Source organism: Petaurus breviceps, unplaced genomic scaffold (assembly GCF_028583685.1).
Source record: "Petaurus breviceps papuanus isolate PSGF00001 unplaced genomic scaffold, PetGlider_PUasm1.0 90556, whole genome shotgun sequence".
NCBI classification, from domain to species: domain Eukaryota; kingdom Metazoa; phylum Chordata; class Mammalia; order Diprotodontia; family Petauridae; genus Petaurus; species Petaurus breviceps.
Genome location: NW_027187273.1, coordinates 4,181,169 through 4,200,090, shown reverse-complemented (window position 1 = coordinate 4,200,090; position 18,922 = coordinate 4,181,169). Strand labels below are relative to the sequence as shown.

Here is an 18,922-nt window from a genome sequence, read left to right as displayed (position 1 = left end):
ATGAGGGCATTGGACTAAGGCCCCTTCTCTCTCTAGATCTGTGAGATGATAAATACAAGTGAGAAGGTTTCAGTAAATATAAAGTGTTGTAAATATTTAAGGTTATTTCTGTTTTCTTAAGACATACACCAACTTAGCCGTTTAGTTTAAGGATGTAAATATTGAGACAGAAAACAAACCATGACTTTCACCCAAAAAGTGAAAAGCTTCTGCTTATGATCTGCTATGTGCAGAGCCCAGAGGCAGCATGGGGCAGTAGGGAAAATACAAGACTGGCAATCAGGAGACCTGGGTTCAAGTCAAGACATAACACAATCTATACAATCTCAACCTCAGTTTTATTTTCAGGGAAAATAATACTTGTACCCTACCTCACCAGGCCTTGTTAGGGTATATGGAAAAAAACAGCTCCTACCTTTGGTTTCTGACTACATAAACCAGAAGAGTCATAAATTTAAATGTATGATGAATCTTAGAGACATCTAGTCCATTTTACAGTTGAGGAAAATGAGGCCCAGAGAAGTGGCAGAGGTAGGATATGAACCCAAACCCTCTGACTCCGAATCTTCAATTCTTTCCACTGCATCCCAATGCTTTCCTTAGGAATGACACAGGAACGTGAGGCAAACCTATTCTTCTGAGTAAAATGGCCTCGTATCAGGGGCTGGGCAGGCACCAAATAGAGTTGGGGAGGTCAGTGTGGGGTAGCTGCTCAAAGTTAGTTGGTTCTGAGTCAAGCCATGAAGAATGTGCCCTCAATGCCTCCACTGTACATGTCTCCCAGGACCTTCTCCGGAGGGACATCTTGTACTACAAGGGCCGAATCAACATGGATGACATGGAGATCGTGGACTTGGAAGATGGGAAGGACAAGGACTTTAACATCAGTGTCAAAAATGCCTTCAAGCTTCATTGCAGCTCTACTGATGAAAGCCATCTCTTCTGTGCTAAGAAACCTGAGCAGAAATTGCGCTGGCTCAAGGCCTTTGAGAATGAGAGAAAACAAGTCCAACTAGACCAGGAGACAGGTATGACCCAGCACCTGCCCCTATCTCCCTGTGCCACCCCCGCACTCCTAGACCCGCACACCTCTGCTTCTTGGTCAGCACATCTTTAATAAGCACTCACTATGTGCTAAAGTACAATCTAACCATGGCACTCTCCTATTCAAAGCTTCAGTAGCTTCCTCTTGCTTCTGGGATAAAATATGAGCTCCTCTGTTTGGCATTTAAGGAAGGAAATAAGCATTTATTAACCACAGTGCCAGACACTGTGCTTGGCCCTGAGAATACAAACAGACCATGAAATAGGGAGTTCCTGTCCTCGAGGAGCTTACGTTCAATTAGAGACAGAAACATGGGCACATATTGGCTTAAGGTGATTTTATGGGGAGACACTAGGAGCTGGGAGGTAGAGGGCAATCTAGAAAGACTCATGTAGCACCTGGCTATTGAGAAAGGTTATGTGGCATAGGATATAATTACTTGGGAAACTTAGAGGAAAGAAAGGTCAGTATGGGCTGATGGTAAGGAAAGATTCCTCCTATGGGAGAAGAAACCATCCAAGCTCGGGAAGGGAACAAGAGAATTGAGATTCTCTAATTCTCTATAAGTAGAGGGCCATCAAGGGTCCTAATCTTTCTTACTCCAAGTCTAAAAGAAGTTGAGAGTGCTAAAGTACAATCAGCAATAACTTTCCATATCATTCTCCTGTGTTGTATTTTAAAAGTGATTTGGTTCACAAATGTCTGGGCTAAATGCAGCTTTTTAGAAGAAGCATACTGACCATGTAAAACAAGAGATGCTTCTTCCCTGAATCATCTGTCTTTTTTGAAGTTTTCTGGCGGGGTGTCCCTAGGGAGCACCCCACCTGCTTCTTTGCTGGAAGTGTAAATAAACACCTTCCTCTGAAAAAAAAAAGTTTTCTGAACCTCTATTTTCTCATCTGTAAAATTGGCATAATCATAGTTACATGACCTGCCTCAGGGATGAAAGTGCTTTTCAAAACCTTAAAGCACAATAGAAACATGTAAGGTATAAGGAGAAGAAAAAGATGTACAAGAGGAAGGTAGGATTTAAAAAAGGAGAATTGAGACTTTGCTTAGAAATGAGGAGAAATATGGGAGTCATGGAAAATTTTTTAAGGCGGCATGCTGGAGCTGGTCTGAAGTTCTAATAACTTGGTCTCTGCATGCCTCTTGACTGCTTTGGCTATGTGGGAGATGAGGTCTCTCATGGGTACCCTCTGACCTCCTCTCTATTTTCCCTCAGGCTTCTCCATCACAGAGGTACAGAAGAAACAGGCCATGCTGAATGCAAACAAACAACAGTCCAGTGGGAAACCCAAAGGTGAGTGAAGAACCAGCAGAAGTGCCCTGTGTTCATAGAACTTGTGCCCCCCCCCCCCACTCCACAGCCCTAGTCCATCAACCGTCTATCATCTCCTCACCTCCCCCCCAGACAAAGTCACTAAAACTTGTCATAACCTTTGGTTTCTATATGTAATTCCCATTGATCCTTTTATATTATATTATTGCAGAAGTCATAGAAGTCAGTTTTGCTAAACTTTTGATATTATTGGTTAGCCTCACTTCAAGCAAAACCAAAATATTTTAACACCCCCCCAACTTATAAAACAAAGTAAGTTTGGAAGTGGAAGGGATGACATATATACATGACATATGTATGTATTCCATGCATAAAATAGAAAACTTATTATTGTTAATAATTATATAATGTAATATGTACACAGAGAGAGAGTAATGTGCGCTTACTAGAGGATTCAGAGAAGGGCTTCTTTGGCAGATTCCTCTACTTCCATGAGATCATAGATTTAGAGCCAGAAGGACCCTAGAGATGATCCAGCCCAAAAATTTTCCTTTTATCAATAAGTAAGTGATCCTAGAAAAGGGAAGTGATTTGCCCACGGCCTCACACATAGTAAGTAGCAGAGCTAAGATCTGAACCCAGATCCTTTGATTCCAGATAATGGTTCTTTCCCCTAAGAACCCATTGACTCTTCTTCTCTCCCAAAGAGAGTTCCCTCCAACTCTAGGCAGAGGTTTGCATATCTCTGTGACCTTGGGCATGTCAGTTCCCTTCTCTGCTTCCTCATCTGTAAAATGAAGGAGTTGGATCAATATCATCTAACAAAGTCCCTGCCAACTGAGAAATATTCTGTGACTTTTTGAGGTTTTTTTTTTCCTCTTCCTCCTTTTCACAGCCGTGAACCGGCCTTACTATGACTTCCTGATGCGCCAGAAGCATCCCACATTGCCTGCCAACCTCCCACAGCAGCAAGTCTTCATGCTGGCAGAACCCAAGCGGAAGCCATCAAACTTCTGGCAGAATATCAGCAGGCTGACCCCCTTCCGCAAGTGACCAGCTGGAGGGGGCGGCCCCTGTGCCCGTGCCTCAACATCTCCCCTCTCCTCACCCCTTCCAATAAAGCACTTTAAGGATCGGCCCCAAATGGACTCATCACCGGCTCCTCCAGCCCTCTCTGCTCCATTCCTGAGTCTCCCTCCCCCCCATGTCCCCAGCTCCACATCCCTCCTCTCCCTATTTATTTTGCAAACTGAATTCCCAAGTCGAGGAGGCAGCAATTTGGTGTCATCGGGGTTGGTGCCTTTTTTTGTTGTTTTACTTCCTTGACATTAAGGGCGAGCTGGGAAGATCATCCTCAACCAGACCACGGACCCCCCCAAGGATCCCCTTGCAGAGACTGGCCTTTGTGTTGGATCTTTCTTAGCCGCCCTACCAGCACTGCCCCTTTGCCCCACCGAGCTGGGGACTATGGGGCAGCTCTCATCCTCTTCCCCCAACCATTGGCCCACCAAAAGGACTCTAACTTTTAACTGGTTTGGCCACCCTCTTGACCTTCCTCACTGGCCCTGAGGAGCCCCACCTGGAACAACATCTGGCACTGACTGAGCATACTCAGAACTATGGGTTCTCCTTGATTTGACTTCTATCTTGTGTTTCATTCAAGGGTCAATCCCAGGCTCCTTCCTCTTTGGAAATTCTCCTGTGGCCTCACAGTGGTTTCTTAGCAGGTGTAACCAATCATTTGGCCTTCTTTTCTGTCTGCCTAGACAAGGCTTGTATATGTCTCACTGACCCTTGTTACCTTCTTTCTGACTTTCCCCAGCTATGGGGTAAGCCCCTCCCCAGTCCATGTTGAATGGTATCATTCAGCTACCGCATGGAGTAAAGTACAAGAAGCTTACAACCTAGTTTCCGATGTGTTTTTCCCCTCTGAGTTAGGTAAGTTAGGAAATGGAATACTGTGCCTAAGCAAATCTTGGATCAGAGCTGTTCTTGACTTTCTCTCCCTTACCCTTCGCGACACTGCTCCATTCCTGGCCAATGAAAATGCCCTCTTCATTTGTAATGTGTTTATTTATGGTCAAAAGAAAACAAAAACAAATACAGTCAGCTGTGTATTTTGTAAAGGTTTGTAACCTGTCTCGTCAGCTGTTGGTGACTCTCATGCCTGTTTCCGTTATTTTTTGTTGTTGATGTTGGTTTTTTGAGGGTGGGGGGAGGGGTCGGTTTGATTTTCTAACAAAGGAGAAATAGAATTTATTTAATCCGTGGTTAGTCACAGAAAAAGATTTGCCTTACCATAGTGAGAGCTAGAAGCCATAACGACTGAATTCTGTAGCGCCCAAGGTATTTGGGGAGGTGGGAGTCAAGCATAATCCTAGAAGAAATGACTTTTGGAGGCTGGCACAGGCTTCCACCCAGTAAGAAGCGGTGGGGGTTTGAGATGGTGGTGGTGACAGACGGTCATTGAACTTGGATTTGGATGTCCAAGGATACCATGAATTCAGTATAGCATGTAAAAAAGTCATTCTTGCACTATGCCTTTCTCCAAACCAGAGGCGACATTTAATTTCATAAAGAAACTTATGAAAAGTGACACGCCAGTCATCGTGTTTCTGTCTTTCCTGTTGGTATTTGTGTTTTTTCCTCTGCGTGGTCCTCCCCCCTTCTCCCTATGACCCTTGAATGGTCACATGCCAATGTCTGCTGAAACCCCATTCTGGTAAATAATCTGTTCTTAAGCCAGTCCATCAAATGTTCATTGAGTCCCTACTGTATGTCCATTCCTGTGCTGGGCAATTAGGGGAAGACAAGCTGCAAGCTGTGCCTCTATAGTCTCAAGGAGACAAAATTAACACAGGAAGCAGTTAAATAAAATAGAAAGAAGCATTTGATTGAGTGCAAAAAAATGTCAGAGAGAATCCTTTTAAAATCTCAGAAGAGGGAGAAATGGCTGCTGACTGGAAAGGTGTGGGAAAAGCTTCATGGACGAGGTGGGAACTGAGGCAAATCTTAAAAGATGGGTCAGATCAGGTTTGGAAAGAAGAGTGCTTTCCAAGTGGCCACACCAGGGGAGAAAGAGGAAATCTCATGAGCAAAGTCCCAGAGATAGGAATTAGCCTGGTATGTTCAACCAGCCTAGCTAGCCTGCCAGAAACAGAGGCAAGTAGCAGGAAGTAATTCAATTCAATTGCACACATTAGTTGAGGCCAGATTTCAAAGGACCTTGAATGCCAACCTAAAAAAAACCATGGATCAGTATAGTAGCCATGACAGGTTTTTAAGGAGGGGTGATATCAGGAAAGCAATGCATTAGAAAGAGTAATCTTTGGCATCTTAGGCCTAACTTATACTTATTTGGGAATCCCTACTTCAACAACCCCCAGAAGGGATCCAGCTTCTGTTTAAAGACTTCCAGTAATAGGTGCTCACCAACCCCTGAGGCAGCACATTTTACTTTGGGACCACTGTAATACTTATGAAGCTTTTTCCTCAAATTGAGCCATAATTTACATCTTTCTAACTTTCATCCATGATGGTCTGTTTCCCATGCATTTCTCCCCAACAATTGCAGTTTAGCTCTGTTCTTCCTCCTCTATCAAAGTTTCATTTCAATGGAATAATTCCTTGCTAAGAAGTGCTCTCATTACTCATTAAAGTAACTAAATGATTTTTTTTATCATATAAATATTTTAAACACATTTGAACAAAGCAGAAAAGTTTTAAAACATGAGATTTTGAAGGGTATTTTTTCCTATGTGTGAGTGCACCATAAAGCATCACATACAGTTCCTGAAGGGGAAGGATGCAGGATGGAGTGAAGGAGTGAGAGAGAGATCATACCCGAGGTGTTTGCATTAATTCAGGAATAAGTGATAAGGGTCTGGTGGTAGACACAGAAATAATGATTAGCATTTTGTATAGCACCTTAGGGTTTGCAACGTAATTTATACAAATATCTCGTTTTATCCTCACAACCACCCTAGGAGGCAGGTGCTATCATCATCCACATTTTTCAGATAAGGAAACTGAAGCAGACAAAATTTAAATGATTTCCCCAGTGGCAAATAAAATGATTGAGGTCAGATTTGTGCTCAGATCTCCTTGACTCCAGGTCCAGCACTCTACTCACTGTGCCATCTAGCAGATGATTCATGGTTCATCAGGCTGTTGGGTCCTAAGGGTCTATCTTGTTCCTTGACTAGTCAATAGGAATGAATTACTTCCTTGGTGCCTATCTTGAAACAGTCAATTCCATATCTGAAAATCAGCACCAGAAGACATCACCTTGAGTTAGTTCCACTATTTCACTTAAAAAACAACTCTTTGTTTACTACCAACTATGTTCCAGACCTATAATGTGAGGGGTAGAAAAAAAGGCATAAGTTCTTTGCCTTTAACAAGTTTATGGTCTAATTAAAGGGAGCAAAAACTAACACCGGTGAAAAGATGAGAGGATAATAATAAATTATAACTTATATAATTTATTATTATGAAAAATAAATAATAAAAATAATTAGTATACCACTTATCTGCTGAATTCAGAAAAGGGAGGGGGGAGATCAAAGTAGATCGAATAATCAGGGAAGGCTTCCTGGAAGAGACAGTATTTGACATGAGCCCTAAAGAATAGGTAGGATTTGAATAGATAATAAAGAGGAATTAAGGTGTGGAGAATATTGCAGGTAGCAGAACATCAGCTAGCCAAGGTGGAGAAGGTAGAAATGACCATGGTTTTTCATAGGGACAAGTGAGATTTCCTTCATTTTTTAAATAATAATTTATTTTTTTCTCCAATTACATGTTAAAATAATTTTTAACATTTTTTTTAAGTTTTGACTTCCAAATTCTATCCCTCCCTCCTGTCCCCCTTCGCTGAGATGGTAAGCAATCTGATACAGGTTATGCATTTTTAATCATGTAAAACAACAAATGAGGTTTTCTTTGAATGGAAAGTTGAGAAATAAAGTTGGAGAGGAAAGGGTCAGTTTGGAGTAGCGCAAGCTGAAGGCCAGGCTATAAGTTTGCCCTGTAGGAGCAACTGGTTTTTGGACATCTAAATTGCATTTCTGTTGGTCTACCACAGCCCTAGCTAGCATGCATTAATAGCAGGCCCAGAGCCCTGCTAGGATAGGATAGAAATAATAGCTTATACTTATAGTATTAAAACACATTCACCATAACGCTATAAAGTAGTCAGCAGATGTGCTGTTATCCCCATTTAACAACTGGGAAAACTGGGGTGCAGAGATTAAGTGCCTTGTCAACAATCACAGAGCTAGCAACTATTAGAACTGGAATGTAAATCCTGGTCTTCTGACGTCAAGTTCAGTGTTCTTTTTATTCCACAAGCTGCCTCCCAGGAATGAATTGGGATTATAGCTCCAGATCCCGAGTTTTGAGGCCCACCCAATGACAGGTGAACAATACTATCATCAATTGCAATAGGTTGGAGTTTACCCAACCCCTTTCTCGGTCTCCATTGCTCTTCTGTTACCACTTTTCCCTTTCAAAATTACCCTTAAATTAAACTTATCTGTATTAAGATGTTGGGGATGGGAGAAGGAAGGAAGGTACAAATATATGATTTTTTTCATTACCCATTTCCCCATCCTGTATGTGGCCTGCCTAAGTCTCCCAGCACAGACTGATCAGGAATGACGGTATGTCTTAGTAATAAGTACAAATATCAACAAAGATCATTCCAGAGCCTTCCAGGGCTCCTGTAAAAACAAAAAGTTTACTAGCCACGTATAAATTTTTGTGAGTAAAGATGGTATAGTTTGTATTTGCATTCCCAATGTTAAGAACTGAGCATGGTACACAGTAGGCACTCTATAAATGCTCGCTGATATATTATGGATGTGTACATATATACACATGTAGTTTTTGAAATAGCATATCATTTCAGAAACATTATGGCACAGTGGACAGTAGACTGGCCTCAGAGTCAGGAAGACCCGGTTCTGACATATTTGATTGTGTGATCAAGTTACTTTACCTCTTCCATATTAGACAGCTAAGACTATAGGTTGTACAATAGTTACCTATCTACATTGGTAGAGTGAGTTTCATCACCAGAATTCCCTAGACCAATAAAATCACAGGTCTAGACCGAAAAACAAAGTGTGTGGTGCACCAGACACCCTGCTTTCAGAAGGCAGTAAGGTCAAGGACCTCCAAGATACAGACCTCTAAACCACTGCCAGACGTCTACAGAAGCTTGAGTCTGTCTTTGATGATTCTTTACTTATTCTCCCTCCTTTTCCTCCCTCCCTCTAGGATCATGGGTTCCTGACCTTTTCTATGTCATGGGCCCCTTGGGCAGTCTGGTGAAGCCTGTGGACTTCTCAGAATAAATATAGAAATACATAGAAGCATAAGGGAAGCTAATTGTATTATTATCAATAGTTACTGTTATTGTATTGTTATCAATACAATATCAATTATCAAAAGATTTTTTTTAATGTTCAGGAACCCATGTCCAGGTCATTGAATTCAACTCAGTAAAGTTCAAGCACAGGAGATATAGGGACAAAAGTGAAACAATTCCAGTCCTCAAGGAACTTACTTGCCCTCTACTTGGGGGAAAGGATCATACTGTATACACAGATAAGCAAAATACAAAGTAGGGAGTCAAGAGGGTCAGATAAAAATCAGAGAGATCCGACAAAAGTCTTCTTGGAATTTCTGGGGAAGGGGGAGAACTCACGGCTGGAGGACTTGCCCTTGAAGGCTTCACAGAGGATATATACCAGCTTCCAGTCTTACAACAAATCCCTGAGACAGAGCTGACCGGTAACTATGGAGTTACCAAGTGTTTCACTTGGGGAAGCTGTAGTCCCTTTCAAATAGGCGGCATTCATGATGATGCTCTTAATGACAGCCTTGGAGACCCAAAGAAACGGGGCTACCTATTGTACGTACCAAAATGGCAGACCTATCCCTCACCAGAGTGCTACTGGGCCTCTCTTGCAGTTCAGTACAGTTCAGCTTAAGGCCATTCAAACCATTTCACTGGACCTTCCCTCTACAATGCACATGTGTCTCTTCTACTATTCTACTACATCTGTCTGTATGTCTCTATGTATGTGTCTACTGTGTCACAATCACGCGACTGACCAAAAGGTACAGAGAATATGTACAAGATCCCACCGTATGTTTAACTGTAAAACTGGTATTTAAGTCCCTTAAAGACCCTCCTCCAATGAGGTGTCTCCCTTGCATCATCATCCAAGATACCTTGAAAGATAAAACAACAGGGATGTATTTGATTTCCCTCATTACTAACGTCAAGTAGGCATACAAGGGGGAGAGATATGATTACCGAAGGCATCCAGCACTTTCATAGAGGAGGACTCCAGTAGAGTCCAGGTCAGAAAGGGGCTCCCTGTGGATGGTGAGGTCCTCCAGGCATTATGACCTTGTGCTGATTGTGTGGAGCCCAGGAACACTGAAGGAATTTCTCAATGAGATCCATGATTATCGAAAAGAATTTAGCCCAACTATCCATGCAGGAAAGACCAAGTGAATGAAAAATACTTACTGTCAAAAGTATGAATAGTTGGATGGATAACCTAGTTGGGGGTCGATAAGATCCCACAGACTATAGGATAGGCATAATCTGTGGTTAGGCAACAGAGATAAGCTTAGTAAGTCAAACTGGAAACTAACTTGCAAGACTGGTTTATCAACAACATGATCTAGCCCAGCAGTTAACTTACTGCCTGAAGGCAAAATCCAGTTCATAGCTTTTTTCTGTATGGCCCAAGAGTATCAATCAAGTTCATTTTAAAATGTAAAAACAGAGAGCAGTTGAGATTGAGCCATCAGGCTGCAAAATGCTGACCCCTGTAGTCTAGCCCTATATATATATATATATATATCTGGGATAGATACTGCACATGTACAATGAGCTCAGCTAAGTATTACACAAGAGGAGAGGGGCAGGCTGGATTATCTTTGGGAAATTACAAAGTTCATTTAATGATCATAAACTTCTCCCAGAAGCAAAGACCCATCATTTTATAAAATATCAGAGTTCTTCTGGTGATATTGTATGACTACAATGGAAATACCATACTCAGTGTATAATGAATTTAAGCTGAGCATCACTCAAAAGGATGAAGAAATATATGGTAAACATGAGCAGGCTACCATGCTCATTATAAATGAGAAAGTATGCAAGAGAAGTAGTGTAAAGGATATCATCAAAGAAATGCATGCTGCAGAAAAAATGGACTAGTCACTGAGTAAGAGCAAGGAACAACCAATGGACAACCCATGAGCTCCAGTGGTAAGAGAACGCAAGTGGGAAGGCCACAGCTACATTGGACATGCCCCTGGGGGGAATTTTGGGGAAAGTATGGATGCATCATTCATATAAGATAAGTGATATAGATAGGTTACAATCTTCATGGAGGGAAATGACCACATCACTGGGATGACAGATCCCGGTTAGTGTATACTAGAATATTACTAGGGAGGATTATATCAGTGGGCTTTTTGTTTACTGCCCTTCATCTACCAAGAGAGTACTTCTGTCATTCAAGCTGTTTCTCCAACAATGGTCTGAAGAGCCCTGAATACCCACCAATTGGACACATCTTGGTAGGGTTTGTTGGGACTAGGGGTACCATATATTGCTGTGCAACAGAGCTAGGCTCAGTGTGTTAAACAGGAATCTAACATGCAACATGTCATCTAGGTTCTTTTTTTTTTTGGAGGTCAATTGGGGTTAAGTGACTTGCCCAAAGTCACAAGGCTAGTAATTGTGTCAAGTGTCTGAGGCTGGATTTGAACTCAGGTCCTCCTGACTCCAGGGCCAGTCACTGCACCACCTAGCTGCCCCTCCCCTTTTTTTTCAAACAACAAAAATTAGTGGCCACTGAGCCAAGATTTTCTTTTTTAAACAAAGAGTTCCCTAAAGATGGAAGGAGAACTCTTGACTTTTCCAATTTCCAGCCTGGATAGGATGCACCTACAGTTTTTGCAAGGAACTAGAGACCCTGGCAATTTATATCATCTTAACAAGATACTATGTCCCTCTATGACTCACTGAAGTCCCTTTAACCCTCCAGAGGCACATGGTCACAATTCTGGTCTTGGCTCTGCCACTAAAAATCATTTCCTTCAAACTTCAGGCTTATCCATAAAGCGGGGCTAATACCCCAAGTGCATCACAGGGCAATGGGGGTACTTTTATAATCAGGGTAAACTGATGCTTGGACCACCCCTCAGCCTCAACCCTTAAGCATCACAACCACCCAACTCCTAAACATGGGCCCATTTACTTCTGTAGCATCTGTAAATCAATACAAATTATTTTGACTTTATTATAGTGATTTGATACAGTCTCTGATACAGGAGCAGAGGAAGCTGACAACATGCAAAAGCAGGTTTTTTTTTTTAAAGTTCTAGATCCCAGACCTGGAGCCCCAAGGGGTGGAGGGAAACATAGACACACATCTTAATATTAACCAGGCTTTTCTCCTCACCCCTCTCAGTCAGACATTTGAGAACAGCTGAGGCTAGGCTGCAGCATTATCCTCCCCTCCCTGGAGGTAGGAGTGATCATACACTATCCCCAGAGGGAGGCAGTAACCACTGCAGTCTCCACCACCCTGAAGAGGACCTGGAGTGACCCTTGGGCTAAGTCCAGAATAAGGGCTCAGGGAGCCTTACTGTGTTCATCTTTTTCTGAGCGCATGCTCTTAGGTTCATGGAATGAGGGGAATATCTTGGGAAATTCAAACCAGTGGAACTGGCCCTGACCTCCCCTCCCAACCCTCCCTCTTGTCCTAAGAGTGTGTGGAGGAAAGGGGACAGAAAGAGAAGCCACCCCAAGCCCAACAAGGCACTTTTCATTGGAAAATTTTTATCAGCAACATGCTCTACGCCAGGGGCGGCTAGGTGGCGCAGTGAATAGAGCCCCGGCCCTGGAGTCAGGAGGACCTGAGTTCAAATGTGGCCTCAGACACTTAACACAAAAACTAGCCATGTCACTTTGGACAAGTCACTTAACCCAATTGCCCTACCTTCCCCCCTCCAAAAAAAGATCCATGCTCTAAGGCAGTTGGACTTTATCTCAACACAAGTCACAGTGCGCAAGAAATTACACATAAAAGATAAATGGGAAATAATCTGCTCAGTAAAAGAGGTGAGCTTGTCATGCACCAAGAACAAGGTTAAATAGGTGGCCAGATTGAATACTGCACTCCCTCTTGCTCCCCAGCAAATGTTAAAAAGTAAACAGGAAGATCTCCTGAGCATTGGATCCATGGAAGATTTATTTATAGGAGGACATGGACAAAAATGGACTAGAGGACATGCACTAGATAAGAATATACAGATAGATTTTGATCTGCATCCTCAGAATTATCAAAGAAATCATGAAAACATAGAAATATTGATATATTGGATTGTTTCAGGTAATTGTGATAGAATTTCAGAGGATTTTTCATTTCACAGTCCCTTCCATCAAGGCAAATACCTACACAAAATTTATTTTGTTCACATACAGTATATGAGCCAGCACAGTGAAGAGTAGGGGTCTCCTATGACAAATGACAGTCACCAGTGGATCAAACAGGACTGCTATTTGTCTTTGCATAGCCCTTGAAATAAGAATAGATTATATTTTTTAAATAAAGTTTCTTTATATTGTAAAATTTAAAAACCAATTTTTAGCTCATGGGCTATACAAATATAGGTAGAGGGCTGGTTGCGGATCCCTGGCATAGAGAGAGATAAATTTTTAGATAGAAAAGGCATATATTAAACACTTAGTGATGGGGCTACAAATAAAAGCAAGCAAGACAATCCCTGGCCTCCAGGAGTTTACATTCTAATGTTTACTTTCTAATTTACATTCTAATACATTTTTCTATGCAAAGATAGTAAATAAAGGGGAGCTGGATGAGGGGAGTAAAAGGAAGGTTTAAGCACAAAAATAGAGGCAGAGATGTTTGGGAATTGGCAACAGGGGCCTGTAAAGAAGCCCTGGGGAAAAAATAAATCTAAAGTTGCATTCTGGGGTGAGGGGAATGATGACTGGAATATAGTATGATGAGATGGCCAACAAGTGGCATAGAGGATATAAGATAGAGAGCTGGTCTTAGAGAGTCCAAAAGATCCAGGTGCAAATCCTATCTCTGATATGACCCTAGGTGAGTCACTTCTCAATGTTCCAGGGAACCTCTTTAAGACTACAAGTGGTCGAGAAGGTACTGATCAGCATTGGCAGAGGGAATTCTCTCCGCCTATGAAATCTCTTCTAATGTTTACATTGTTACATGTGTGTGCATGCATATGCATGTATATGTCACGTATACACATAAACTAATTTCTTTATATAAAATAAAATGTTATCAAGACTTATTTCATCTATGAAGGGGGTCACTCCTGGTATGGAAACTTCCTCCACTGAATGAGGATTGTCAACATGACTGTAACTTGTAGTCTTAGAGTTCCTTGGGGCATGGAGAGGTAGGTTATAGGGTTTCCTTAAGGGTCACGTTACCAGTATATGTTAGAGAATCTGACACATCCTCTCTCCACAACACCATGTTCTCTGTAATGCATATATCTAAAAAGGAAGAATCCACCTAATCTGTTCCCTGAAAACATGATCTTGGGAAAATTATCGTCTAGTAGCAGTAACAAATGGGCAAGTAACCAAACCATAATAACATCAGTTTTCATGACTTTACTATCCTACATTAAAGTATTATCTGATACATGGAGACAAGGTGGTCCTGGAGTCCTGAAAGGACACCGCTATTGTGAATAGGCTCTGGGCAGGATCTCACCCACTGGAAAGGCTTCAAGGGCAGATGGATAATATTACAAAAGAGACTGATAGTGAGTGGTCCAATTTGGCTAGAAGGGGACAAATAGTGTTCATAAATGCATTGGGAGGAGTGGGCATTGAGGAAGAAGACCTTGTCCTGGAGATTAGTTGTCCACAAGCCTAGCCTAGTTTGGAAACAACCACTGCCAGAAGGTTGGCAGGCAGTTAATTTTTTTGGCTACACCTTATGAAAACTATCCAGGCTACCTGGGTCAGCAAGAGTCCCCACATTGATGAAAAGAAGAATTTTTTGAAGTTTAAATTTTTTTTTTTGCTTTTTTTTTGGAGGGGGGAGGGTAGGGCAATTGGGGTTGTGACTTGCCCAAGGTCACATGGCTAGTGTTAAGCATCTGCAGTTGGATTTGAACTCGGGCCCTCCTGAATCCAGGGCCGGTGCCACCTAGCCACCCCTGACGAATTTAACTGGGTTCAGAGTAATGTTATTGGGAAGCTGCAGCACTTAGAAAAAAGCACTGGCTTTGAAAAAAGTCCAAAGACCTGGGTTTAAATCCCACTTCCAACACAAGAATACCTGTGTGACCTTGGACAAATCACTTAACCTCCCTAGGTCTCAGTTTCTTTATCTGTAAAATGAGGTGATTGGACTAGATAGTCTGTGAGAGCCCTTCCAGCCCTAGATTTATAATCCTATGACAGCTGGCTCTAAGGTATGCCTGTAAACAATCAGCATGCTACCTTTAACTAGCTGTAAATGTAAGCTATTATCTCCCACACAACTATGATTTATCACTAACATTGGAGTTAATTAATGCTGCTGACAAGAAAGTAGGAGTCCCAGAACCAAATCACCTTCTATAGAGTGTAAGGGCCAAGACTCTCCTAAGAGGCTGGGTATGAGCCGTGGCATAGAAGGGAAAGTGTTGAAGGAAGGTCACAAAGTAAAGTGTCTTTCTCACATCTATAATTTTCTTAGGACCCCACAGGCAAGAAAGGGAGGCCTACAGATTCATGGTAATTAAGTCAGTATTCTCTCCTAAAAGTCTCTCATTCATCAATTGTAGCCTAGAACTCTTAACTGGGAGGGTCTTTCATTCTAGTCACAAATTCCTTGGGCCAAGGCCTTTCAGCTTCATTCACACTAAGGTGTAAATGACAGATAATGGTATTTTTCTAGGGTGGAGAAGTGGAAAGAAGAGAAGATATTGAAAATGTATAGGGACCTGAAATGTAAAGGGAGGCCAATAAAAGAGGAGAATGGGTTCACTGAAACTTCATTGATTTCATAATTTGGCAGGTCAGTGGACCTCAATCAACCATAATCCGCAAGGAAAGAACGGCTGCAAGGTGAGCTGAGCTTCAGGGGGGTGAGGATGCTAGTCAGCAGAAAGTTAGATTAGGTCAGTATCAGTTAACATTAACAGAAAGTCATTAGTCATTGGTATACTACAGAATATCCCAGGGGTTGGGGAGTGGGGTAGAAGAGAGATGATGACAAAGGATGGCATGAGGAAGAAGAAAGAAATGCTACCTAGTTCCTGCTCCAGACTCCAACCAAGTTAAGAACTCTCTCTCCCTCCCTCCCTCCCTTCCTAAGTCACAAAAATCATCATCAAGCAGCAAATCAGCAAATGACAGGCAGAAAGTGCACCTGGGTCCTTGCCTCCAGTACTTCAGGGTATAAGATAGATGCTATTAGCACAGTGGCACTGAGCCCAGGAGTCAGCAAGATCCGAGTTTCAGTCTGGCCTCATACACTTACTTAGCTGTATGACCTTCCTTCCTCAAAATTTTCAAAATTTTTCTCCCCTCCCCAACTCCTGCCTTCATCTTAGGGGACTTTAACATACATAATGACTCTCAAACACCCTAACCAACTCAGTTCCTCAATCTGCTCACTTCCCAAGGGACAGCCCTCCACCCCAATTCAACCTACACACAGGTCAGACCCTTGATCTCGCCATAACCCACAAATGTACCACCTCTGCATTCAAGAATTCTGAAATCCTATTATATAACCATAACCTATTGGCTATTCACCTCCTTCTGTCTTCCCTTACAAAACTCTATTCTTCGCCTGCACTGTGATCTCCAATCCCTTGTCCCTTCAATTCTCTACAAGCCACCTCCCCTGAATTAGTTACTCTATTTTCCCCATCTTGACCCCTTGTTGAACCAATTCAACTCAACACTGTCCTCTTAATTCCTAGTCCCCTGATCATTTTACCAATTACAACTTGACGAGCCTCAGCCTTGGATCACTCCCACCATTTTGTCGAACACACAAACTTTCCAACTGAGTCTACTACAGATTTGTTACGGTCTCAACTGGGCCTCCATTGCTGCTAAGCAATCCTACTATACCTCCTTTATCAACTCTAGATCCTACTTTTCAGGGCAGGTTTTCCAGGCCTTTTCATCCTTCCTCAAACCTCCCATGACTCCCCTCCCACATTTTTCTTAGCTGAGAATATTTTACAGAAAAAACTGAGGCCATATGCCATGAGCTGCCTCTTGGCTACTCTTCCTCATCCCCTCTCACTATATGGCTTTGACTCTCTCCTCATCCACCCATCTCACATGAAGTGAGCTTAATCCACACCAAGACTAAACCCTCTGCCTATTCAAGCAACCTCATTCCAATCCATCTCCTCTAACAGACTGCCACCTCTGTTATCCCCATGCTATCACTTATTGGTGTCCTCATTCCCCTGCCCCCCAAAAGCCTCACTTGATCCCTCTACCCCTACTGTCCTCTATCTCTTCTAAGCTTTATAGCTAATCTCTGGGAAATTACCATCTACAATAGGTAACTCCGCTCTCTCTCAACTCTATTCTTAACCGCTTACAATCTGGCCCCTGACTTTATAATTCCAAGGACCTCTTAGCTGCCTTTTCTCAATCTTCATTCTCTGTAGCCTTTGACACTGTTCAATCACCCTCTTCTCCTTGATTCTCTCTTGTGTCTTTTCATGACATTGCTCTCTCCTACCTATGTGACTACTTCTCTCTCCAATCCCTGTTGTTTTGTACTAATCCTTATACTAGTTGGTGGATATTTGACTGATGAAAATTTACATAGTACTTTTTAACTATGTTGAAGACTTTCACAACCACTGTGAAACAGAAACAGCAGGTGAAACTGAGGAGGAAGCTTAGGCCCACATTAAAAGCTTGCACATACTGAGTGTAAGATCTATGAAAATAAAGCATAAAACCTTTCTTGCCCTCTAGCATTGACAAAGGATCAGGGTTGTCTTTTCCCTATCTCCTCTGTTTACTTCCTGGCAATAGCTCTGTGATCCTGCATAAGTTTATCCTCTCTAGAAATACCCTCTCTGTTTCCTCTGTCAAATGGGGATAACACTTGCACTATCTACTTCACTGGCTTCTTGTGAGAACAGATTTAAGAACTGCAAAGCAATAATAAATCTCGTTAGTATTAGCATTACTTCTATTTACAAGTTCTACTGCCTCATCAAATTATTCCTAACCTCCCATTCCTGCCTCTTATTACACTTATGGCAGTAGAAGAGGGGTGGAAATGTCATTGCTAGGGCTAGAGACCAAGATCACAAAGATCACGGAAGGATCACCAAAGCGCACAAAGAAAATGTGAAAACATTCTTTGCCTTGGAGTATTTGGTAATTTCTGAGAGCTGAGATGTTTCCCACTTGTCAGTGCTAAGGTTAGGAAAAGCAATGCACTCCATCTTAAGATAACCACACATACAATCAAAAAGGACTGAAATTATTGACAGTTAAGCAAAATATATTTGAGGTAGAGAGACAATAAAAGAAATATTGCATGTTAGATCTACACAGACTCAAGTTCTGTCTTATTTTGGAGACAGAAGACACAAACACCAACTACTGTACAGAACTCCCACTGGACTGTGAGCAGGGACCTTGTTTTCACCTTTGCGTCCCTCATGCTTAACACGACACTTGCTAAATTCTTGTTAACAATGAGGATGATAACGATGAAGGGCCTTACTTGATGTCATAGGAGTCCTCGGCCCAGCCAGGCCAAGACTCCAGGCCAACTGCCTTTCTCAATATATTCATCTCCTACCGTCGTATTATTATTCTAATCATTCATGTAACCAGGCATGTGTCCTAAGTTAACAGAAGTTACATCTCTCATTATACACCATCATTTATCATAAAAGGTATCCAAGTGGTAGAGCATGAATTGTATGCTGGGTCTGCAGTCAGAAGACTGGAGTTCAAATCCAGCCCCAGACACTTATTAGGTATGTGTCCCTAGGAAAGTCATATAACCTGTATGCCTCCGTTTCCTTAAGTGTATGATGGGGATAAAGCCCCTACCTCCCAGGGTTGTGACAATCAAATGAGATATTTATAAAAGTATTAGGGCAGGGACTGGCATATAGTAGGCACTTAGTAAATACTTGTGTCCTTTCCTTTCTCCTGACTTGTAGTGTTCTCTCCCCTAACATCATACTCTAAAAATGTGATTTCAGGGCATTGTGAAATCATGGAAAATTTGCAGAAAGGAGATGCCGGAAGTCAAAGAAATCACCACCTTAATTAATATCTCAAAGGCAAACAGGTTAGGGGGTGAGGGAAGATCCCTGGAGTTACCAGTCTTCTTCGGGGTTATGCCTTGTTTCCAAAACTTAGCCCTGATCTCAACATAGACCCGGGTGGGGAATTGTTCCAGATGTCACAAATCACCTTAATGAATTTTCCAGGAATGAGGGGGTGTTTGTACATAGTAGAAAAAATATATATACTCTCCTTGAGTAACTAAGAAACTTAA

The 18,922-nt window shown here is 42.1% G+C and overlaps 2 protein-coding genes across 9 annotated transcripts in view; both read left to right on the top strand.

Annotated features, from left to right (window-relative positions):
- The window catches only part of ARHGEF4 (Rho guanine nucleotide exchange factor 4), a 533,634-nt gene extending 528,711 nt beyond the window's left edge, over positions 1 to 4,923 (top strand). For all 8 annotated transcript variants that reach the window (XM_069063354.1, XM_069063355.1, XM_069063357.1 and 5 more), the window contains 3 exons: positions 785 to 1,028; positions 2,271 to 2,348; positions 3,223 to 4,923. In XM_069063354.1, coding sequence (XP_068919455.1) covers positions 785 to 1,028; positions 2,271 to 2,348; positions 3,223 to 3,380 — 480 coding nt within the window. In that variant the 3' untranslated portion in view covers positions 3,381 to 4,923. The remainder of the gene's footprint in view (positions 1 to 784; positions 1,029 to 2,270; positions 2,349 to 3,222) is intronic.
- Positions 1 to 18,922, top strand: part of PLEKHB2 (pleckstrin homology domain containing B2) — a 457,251-nt gene that overhangs the window by 271,169 nt on the left and 167,160 nt on the right. The window lies entirely within an intron of this gene.